This window comes from Melozone crissalis, unplaced genomic scaffold (assembly GCF_028551555.1).
Source record: "Melozone crissalis strain CALT ecotype California unplaced genomic scaffold, PUWL_Pcris_2 ptg000016l_1, whole genome shotgun sequence".
Taxonomy (NCBI): domain Eukaryota; kingdom Metazoa; phylum Chordata; class Aves; order Passeriformes; family Passerellidae; genus Melozone; species Melozone crissalis.
Genome location: NW_026535794.1, coordinates 34,368,203 through 34,377,416, shown reverse-complemented (window position 1 = coordinate 34,377,416; position 9,214 = coordinate 34,368,203). Strand labels below are relative to the sequence as shown.

Genomic DNA, 9,214 nt, shown 5'->3' with positions numbered 1-9,214 from the left:
TTTTAAAAGCCTTTTCGCATTTAGCATGCTGTGTATGAGTGCTTGCTTTCTGGTGTTTCCTCCTTTTTAAACTCTATTCTCACCGAGTAAAAAACCCCTTATTTTTCCGGAGAAATCTGCTTTTCAGGAAATACATGTTTCTGAAATGACCTCTCAAAGCATGCAGCTAGTGAGCTGTAATTCTACCAGGTGTGTTTGTTGATTAGCTGGGCTGAAGAGGTTAAGGAAGTTGAAAAAAAACCCGAAGGCAATCAACATCTGAATGTGAAAGTCCAGCTGAGACTGCAAACAATACAAACTATTGTGGAGCGATGTTTTAACTCACTACTGTTTTATAGGTATCGTAATCTGCCCCCGGAAATGAGACGAATAGTCTCCCAACAACAACAAAACTCTCCTTTGAAAGCTGCTTTAGGAAACGCTGCTCGTACGAATGTCACTTTATGTGACAGAGCGCGTTTAAAATTAGTCTATTCAATCTGTTGTAATGGGCAGGGATTACGAGTAAACACATATTGGAATGAACAACCCCATGTTATCTGCAGGAACTGCAGGCTTACGGCTGAATTAAACCCGCATCAGCGAATTTCATCAGAACAGTTACTGTCCGAGCCCTGGGCCAAGAATTATATTTCCGCTATGGGGTAACTGCCATATTGAAAAAATGGAGGTGGAAATGTTTGTTTCGTGTATTGTTCTTCCCCTCTTAAAGACACAAATCGGCGTTTAATCACATTATTCCGAGCAACAACGAAACCGATTGGCTTCCGCTGAGTCACTAGAGGGGTTGTATTAATTAGGAATAGTCCTACTGGCTCGTTTTTGAATTTGAATGTTTGATACCCTCGGCTCTACTCTGGCGGGAGGAGGGTAGACTTGGGGAGAACAGACACATGGAACTTCATCTGGGCTGCCGGGGGGCGCCGGGAGCCCATGCGGCTCTTCCCGAGGCCTCCTCGGGCACTTGGTGCAAATCAAAAATCCCACTCCCCAGAAGGCCACCGCCCCAACCTCCTAATTATGGGGATGTTCATTAAGATACAAGACCTCTTCCACCGCAGGACGCGTTAGCCTCTGTCACAAAAGCTGGATTCGGCGCTGGGGCGGGCTCCCTGAGCTCCGAAGGGAAGCCTTAGTGGAGGGGCAATTTTCGACTGAATGGATAAATAAATACGTTTTAGAATAGCTTAAAAATCCTTGGATGCGGTTGTGGCATCGCGACGGCAAAATGGAGAGAGGCCGGGTCCCCCCTCGCCCCCCGGGCTGCGCGGCGCTCCGCTCCCCCTTTCACGTGCTCCCTGCGCTCCAAAGTTTCCCTTCGCAGCATCCTCCACCGCCGTCTCCTTCCCTCCCTCCTCCTTCCCTCCGCCGGAGCGCCGGGGGCGGCTCGCCCACCCTTCCCACGGGGTTGCGCGAATCCTCCTCGTGGGGGCTCCAACTTTTAAGGGCGCCCCCCTCCCCACCCGTCGGGCGGCCGGGGGGTGTCCCCGCCGCCCGCTCCCGCACCGCCCGCGCTGCCGGGAATTATCGCCGCTGCTGTTGTTGTTATTATTATTACGGGAGCACTTTCCCGCGCGGGGCGGGGGCGGTGCCGCGGCGGGGGCGCGGCCGGTGCCGCGGGGAGCGCGGCGGGCGGCGCGGGGGGCGCGGGGCGGCGCGGCGGGGCCGGGGCTGCCGGTAAGTTGGCGGCGCGGTGGCGGCGGCCCCGGGGGAGCGGGCGCCGCGCGCGCTCCCATTGGCCGCCCCGCCGTCAGCTGCTCCTATTTTCTGCTGTCGCTTTTGGCGCTCGGCCATCCAGAAACAAACCACTTCGATGACTCCTAATAGTTATCGCCAGATGTACTAATACACAACAAATCACGGTCCGGGAGAGGGGGAGAGCAAATGAGTTCCTATTTTGTGAATCCCACTTTCCCGGGGAGCCTGCCCGGGGGCCAGGACTCCTTCCTCGGGCAGATCCCCCTGTACCCGGCGGGCTATGATGCTCTCAGGCATTTTCCGGCTTCGTACGGGGCAAGCAGCCTGCAGGACAAGACTTACACCTCACCTTGTTTCTACCAACAGTCCAACACCGTCATTGCTTGCAGTCGGGCTTCCTATGAGTACGGAGCCTCTTGTTTTTATTCGGACAAGGACATTAGTAGCGCCTCTCCTTCCGGCAGTGGCAAACAGAGGGGGCCCGGGGACTACCTGCACTTTTCTCCCGATCAACAGTACAAAACCAGCGGCGGCCAAGCCAAAATTGTAAATGACGAAGGCACCGACCGGAAGTACACGAGCCCTGTTTACCCCTGGATGCAGCGGATGAACTCCTGCGCTGGTAAGGCATCTCGGTGCAGTCAAGGGCGGAGAGGGGAGGAAAAGGAAAAGTTTCTTCCTTTTTTTTTTTTTTTTTTTTTTTTGGCTAGATAAAGTCCAGATTGCTGGAGAAACACGGTTCCTGCAGGGCAATATGTAACATGAAACCTTCGCAGGTTTAGACCTGGCACGTTGGCACCCAGGGAATGGTGGCCAAGGTCCCAGTATGATGTAGGTTTACTGGTGAAAGTTACAGGGGAATCCTTGGAAAGTAGGAGAAAAAAAAAAAAAAAGGAACAAAGCACTTTTATCACTCTCTTAAAGCCATCCCAAAGCCTCTGCTCTGCTTCTTCATTGTCAGAGAGCGATGCATGGAATATGCCCTCTGTACTGAGGATCCAAAGCATTTGTGGTACATTCCTCCTCGCCCCCTCCCCCAGCTCATTAGCCTGTGAGTATTGGATATTGAGAGCACGTTTCTGGGGCCGTGGGCGCACTTCCATGGCATCGCGAATTTTTTCAGACTTAGGAGTGAACTTCACATAATTGAACTATTCTGTACAGGAGTGGTGCTGGGGGAATGGGGGGTGGGGGTGGAGTGGGAGGGTTGTACCGGGGTGACATTTATTTTTTATAATCCCCAATTTAAAGGTTTACTTCAAGTGTTCGCTAATGACTCGCCTTCTCTCCCATCCTCCCGAGTTTATGTTTGCAGCAGGGTAGGTCTCACTCCTTTTTTTGAAAATTAAACTTTTAGCAAGACCATTCCGATGCTGCTTTGCATTCAAGAGGAATAAATTCCGGAGCAAATGGCAAAACGCTCTTCTATGATCTTTAGCTGATGTCTATAATTATACTTAGAGACCTTCTGCAGTCCCAGCCATGGCAATGGCTGTGTGTTTGTGTCAACACAGCCACATGTGCGTGCACACACACACGCACAGAACATGCGTGAGGCTTCCCGGGCAGCACACGTGTGCCTGTGCCTGTGTGTGCGCACAGAGCAGCCTCTGCCCGGCCACTCGCACCGTGCTGCCTCCTGCACCTTCCCCAGGTCCACCTCAAAGCCTCTTTGTATCCCACTTACCCCGTAAGCGCACTGCACATCTGCATTTACAGCTCTTCAGGCAGGAGAAAAGGAAAAGAGAGAATTTTAAAAAAAAAAAAAAAAAAAAAAAAGGAAAAAAAGCCTCCAGGAAACCAGAGCAGCTTCCCCCACTCCCCGTGATTGTGCCTGCAAAAGGAGGCAGAATATTCTAATCGCTCTTTCTGGTCTGAAATCAGTGGGCCCTGTCCAATGCGATCGTTTTGTCTTTACTTCTACAGGTACAGTATATGGAACACATGGGAGACGAGGGAGGCAAACTTACACCAGATACCAAACGCTAGAGTTAGAGAAGGAATTTCATTTTAACAGATACTTAACCCGAAGACGACGTATTGAGATTGCAAACGCTCTCTGCCTTACTGAACGCCAGATTAAAATATGGTTTCAAAACAGGCGGATGAAGTGGAAAAAGGAAAACAAATTCATAAATTCCACACAGCCCAGCAGCGAAGAAACAGAGGAAAAGTCAGGGGAGTAGAACCACGTTTAATAAACGCTACCAGGCCTTTCCTTAGCGCTTACTACTACTACTATTATTATTATTTACCTTGTGTTCCTTCTGCTACTGAAATCCTATAGGTTTGTCACAGTCTATTAATCCCCAAAAGGCTTGGTTAAAAGATGTATATTTGCAATCATGTGTGACTTACTCTAATATATGTGGAAGCCCCAGTTTTCGAGCTACAGGCATGTATGTATGTAACCACCTTCCTAAAGCGTATATGGCGTCGGTTAAAGCATTAGAGAATTGGCCGAGAATTTAAAATGTTTGAGATTAGCATCTCAAATGGGTGAGTGGGTGGGTGTCCCTGGTGTGCTTGTGTGAGAAAAGATAAGCAAATTATTTTTTATCTTTTTTTTTTTTTTAATTAGAAATGCTTATATTGTAAAAAGACAAGAGATTTTAGAAAATACCTGGTTTATGGTTTTGCTAGCTCCCGCTACGGCGGGCCATCTCGTTATTCTGTGTTTGGGAGTTTATGATCCGCAGGGGAGAAAAAAAGTTTTAGTTATGTATAAGATATTTAAATAGCAAAAGGAAGAAATTTTCTTTTAAAAAAACGTTGTATAAACCCCTGTGTATAAACTTTCAGTTAAAGAAAAGATGAATTGCAGGGAGATTTTTTTTTTTTTAAAGCCGCTAAACTGCTTAGTCTGCACTATAGAATTAAAGTAAAAACTCGGCGTTAAACTTCAGGGGAAGCGAGAGAAGAGGTTTCGAAGCGGGCAATTTTCTGTGGTTCCCGTTGAGCTTACGCTAAGGTTTTGGTGAGCTCAGCTCTGCACTGAGGGGGCTTTGAATTATGGACTACATTTCTTGGAGCTTCGTGAGCTTAGATCGATCTTTTTTCCTTTTATCTTTCTTTCTCTCTTTCTTTCTTCCTTCCTTCCTCCCTTCCTTCCTCTCCTTCTCATTTGAAGAAAAGATCTTATTAACTTGGGGATTTTCTTTCCTGCTTCTGCGGTATCTTAATTCACATTCGCATTACTTAGCACTGGAAAAAATAAATTGATACTTTGAAGGAAAATAGCTGCCATAAAATGCTTCCACTTCGAGATTTGTAAAAGTAAAATAGGCGCAGAAAAAATATGGATTAATATATGTTATATCTCTCTATATTATATTGCGTGTGCATGAGTGTGCATGTGAAGCTGTGTACAAATGCACTTGTATACGCATCGAGGCTCTTTTGTCTGAAAGGCAGCACAATTTGGGCTACCACTAAATGTTTTAAAAGCCAGATCTGGAGAATATAATGCAAAATGGCTACCACCGCATTTAGAGGATTTTTTTCTCTCCGAGAGGCGATGAAATAACGGCAGCCGTAAAGTCGCCTGGAATCTGACCCCCTAGTCGGAAAAAACGCTGTACGATATTCATCTTTAATAGATATCTGCCATTTCACATCGGCAGGACCCGGCTGCCTCTCGAAAGCTCCGGCACGGGAATAGGTGTGGGGGAAATTATAAATCTATGTATATACTTGTAGAAGGGACATAAGCCTTGCCAGCACCCGAGAACGGATCGCATAGGATTTGTGAACCGGTGTAAAAAAGCCCCGCACGGAGGAGCAGGCAGGCACAAAGCGGAGCGCTCTCCGCACACCCGGCTCGGAGGAGCAATGCCCGCCGGCCCAGCAGCCTCGCCGCCGCTGCCGCTGCCGCTGCCGCTGCCGCTGCCGGTGCCGGTGGCGGCGAGCCCCGCTCCGCTCCGCGCCTCTCCGCGCGGCTCCGCGCCGCCGTCGGGGGCCGTCACCCCGGGCCGACCCCGCGGAGCCGCCGCCATCCCCCGCGCCGCCAGCGGGTGGCGCTGGAGGCCGGCGGACGGGCGGGCGGCGGCGGCGGCGGCGCGCACGGGAGGCGCGCCCCGGGCCGCCCGCGCCCTCCCAGCTCCCCCACCAGTGCACGAGTTTACCTCTAGAGGTCATCAGGCAGGATTTACGACTGGACAACAAAAGCACGTGATGTGAAGCCGTACCCCATATTTGGGTGCCTACGTAGGAGGGAACCAAGTACATGTCCCAGTCATTTCCATAATTCATCATAAATTGTGCAAGGGTGCTATAGACGCACAAAACGACCAAGAGCCACAAATCAAGCACACATATCAAAAAACAAATGAGCTCTTATTTTGTAAACTCATTTTGCGGTCGCTATCCAAATGGCCCGGACTACCAGTTACATAATTATGGAGATCACAGCTCGGTGAGCGAGCAATACAGGGACTCCGCCAGCATGCACTCCGGCAGGTACGGATACGGCTACAATGGCATGGACCTCAGCGTCGGGCGCTCTGCTTCCACTCACTTTGGTGCCAATGAGAGACCCCGCAGTTACCCGGCCAACACCACCTCTGCCTCGACAGAGCCCAGGTACAACCAGCCCGCGACGTCTTCCCACTCGCCTCCCCCTGACCCTCTGCCCTGCACCGCCGTGGCCGGTTCGCCTGTCAGCGAGAGTCACCATGGGGTGAAAAACTCCCTCGCCAACTCCACCAGCACTTCGTCCAATTCCAGCAGCAACACGCACATCAGCAGAGACGGGGTTGGCACCTCGTCTGGGACTGAGGAAGACACTCCAGCAAGCAGCGAGCAGGCAAGTGCCCCGACCGACCAAAGCACAGCCCAGCCTTCACAGCCCCAGATCTACCCCTGGATGCGAAAACTGCACATAAGTCATGGTAAAGCAAATACCCTGTTCTTTCTTTATTTCTCTGGAGGAAAAGGAGCATTTAATGTAAACCGGGTGGCTGCGCCGAGCAAGGTCGGGGAGAGGGGGAGAGGAGGGCGTGAGAGCGGGCAGTCTCCCCGCACACCACAACTCTGCTTGCAGGGAAACACGCTCCCTTCTCTGGGCGAGTCCCCCCCGAAAGGAAAAAAAAAAACCCTCTCGGCCCCGAAAACACCGCCCGCCTGGCTGCCAGCGCCGGCGGGGGGAGTGCAAGGCGCCTTGCCGAAGGGAGATCGGGAGCAGAGGCTGCTCCCGGCTCTCCTCTGAATGGGGGCTCTTCCAGTGGGAACGGCGCGGCTGACCCCATTTATTTTGCTTAGACATATTAAAAAGAGAATAGGAAAGGGCGAGGAGGGCAGTTTTCACTGCTGGGAAGCCGTGGGGGAGGGGGCAGGGCGAGTCGCCCCAAACTCGGGGTAGAGGGCTCGAGGGGCAAAGCGGGGGAGCAAAGCAACTTCCAGCCCCGGGTACCTGCCCTGCCCTCGCTGCAGGGAGAGCGGCCGGAGGCTCGCTGCCTCCCAGAGCCTTCCCCAGCTCAGCCGTGGGAAAGGGCTGCACGCTTCAGCTCTGCTCTCTCAGCTCTGAAAACCCAGCTATCAGCAGAGACATCCTCCAAATCAGCTTATCTGGGGGAGGCATGGGGGAGAACTAACCTTATAAAAAAAATTATATAAAAAAAAAAAAAAAAAGAAACTGAAAAAAAATAAATTAGAAAAATTCGAATCGCAAATCCAAGCGAAAACTTACCGAGACTACTAAATCCCCCTCCCCCAAGCCTTTCCTAAGAGGGGCTGGAGGGGGAAACTTGTTGAGCGTTTATCCAAACCAGAAACAAAACCAAAGCAGGACTGAGAATAACGGTCCTGGTTGCTGGTAGCTGCAATGAGACACGAAGGCTCCGAGAGGCTGCTGAGAATCTAAATCATGTACTTTTCTCTTCCAGACAACATAGGGGGACCAGAAGGGAAAAGGGCTCGGACTGCTTACACCCGCTATCAGACCCTGGAGCTCGAAAAGGAATTTCACTTCAATAGATACCTGACCCGCAGAAGAAGGATTGAAATAGCACATGCTCTTTGCCTCTCAGAGAGACAAATAAAGATCTGGTTCCAAAACAGGAGAATGAAATGGAAAAAGGATAATAAGCTGAAAAGTATGAGCATGGCAGCTGCAGGAGGGGCATTCCGTCCCTAAGCGTTTGATCAATTAAAAGTACTGAGCAGTATTAGCTGACCCTGCGTCGTCTCATGTCAGTACTAAGTTGACTTTCTAAAACTTCCTTGTGTTACTTCTGTGAAGAAACCCTGTTCTTGTCGCCCTTATTCATCTTTTAATCATGAGCCTGTTTATTACCATTCTCTCGCGTGTATAAGTAGATCTGCTTTTATCGTACATTTCTTTGTCTTGAATGGCTTTGTCTTGAAAAAAATAATAGATGTTTTAACTTATTTATATGAAGCGAGCTGTGTTACTTGAAGTAACTGTTAAAACAAAACAAAACTAAACAAAAAAGAACAAAAAGGAAAAAAAAGAAGTTAAAAAAAAAAAAAGGAGAGAGAGAAAGGAAACCCTCCCCCGGTTTAGTACAAATGTTATGTGTTGCACTCAACCTGCTTAACTGTGCATGTGTGGTCAAGTGTTAATGTCTGTATAGCTCCAAGCTGTTAAAAATATTTTTATTCAAACTACCTATATAATTCCTGTGTAATTAATGCTGTTGTAGAGGTGAAATGATGAAATCAACTGAACTTGTCCTACGTGTAGTGAATAGTGAATCTGTGACGAAAACTGTGATTCCAAGCAGTATGTCCTTGCTGTGCCTTTGTATATGACTCTTTGCACGAACTCTTAGAAGTGGCTCTTATTAAGCGCAGCTTCTGTGATGTATGTTTTTTGTGAACAAAGTTACAAATATAGTCAAAGTCTGGCTGTTTGAGCAAACTGTGATCAGCTTTTTTTTTTAATTATTATTATTATTATTTGTTTTTAAAAAAACCTGACTGGAAATCAACAAAAAAATAAACTTTCTATTGTAAAGTTTTTGTGATCTGATTTGTGCAAAGCAAGAAGTTGTGCTTCCTGATTTGCCTCTGAAAAAGAAAAAAAAAAATTAGCCCGTGCAGAGTTTGTTGTAATATTTTACCTGGGTCCTGCTGCACGTTGCATATGGTGGATGCTGCAATTGTCCGCTACCAGTATTTTTAATTGAAAGTTTGACCATAAGTTCTTCCTTACTTGTTTCTCGCTAGGTGGAAAGCTGCATCGCAGGACCACAATCAACACCCTTTGTGGCTGAATCAACTGTTAACTGTTTGCTGATGGTTGAAATTAAAAAAAAAAAAAAAACAAAAAAACCCCCAAAACACCACCAAAAAAAAAAAAAAACCCAAAAAACAAAAAAAAACCCTCAACCCAAACCCCAAAACATGTGCTTTGTTAAAATACGCTGCGAACTCCAGGGTGTGTTTGCATCGCTCTAGAATTTCTCCTGTGGTTTCATTAAGTATATTTTAGGACAGCCATGTCCAAGCCCTCTGCGCCTATTAGTAATCCTCTCTAGCCACATTCCCACTCTTC

General features: G+C 48.6%; 2 protein-coding genes across 2 annotated transcripts; both read left to right on the top strand.

Moving 5' to 3' along the window:
• Positions 1-1,884: 1,884 nt before the first annotated feature.
• HOXA6 (homeobox A6) lies at positions 1,885-3,884 on the top strand. Its single transcript, XM_054273792.1, has 2 exons — positions 1,885-2,320; positions 3,625-3,884. The coding sequence occupies exons 1-2, from the start codon at positions 1,885-1,887 to the stop codon at positions 3,882-3,884; spliced, it is 696 nt and encodes a 231-aa protein (XP_054129767.1).
• Positions 3,885-6,025: 2,141 nt separating this feature from the next.
• On the top strand, positions 6,026-7,831 carry HOXA5 (homeobox A5). The gene is made up of 2 exons (XM_054273788.1): positions 6,026-6,587; positions 7,581-7,831. Exons 1-2 carry the CDS (start codon positions 6,026-6,028, stop codon positions 7,829-7,831), a joined length of 813 nt encoding a protein of 270 aa, XP_054129763.1.
• The last annotated feature ends 1,383 nt before the right edge of the window (positions 7,832-9,214 follow it).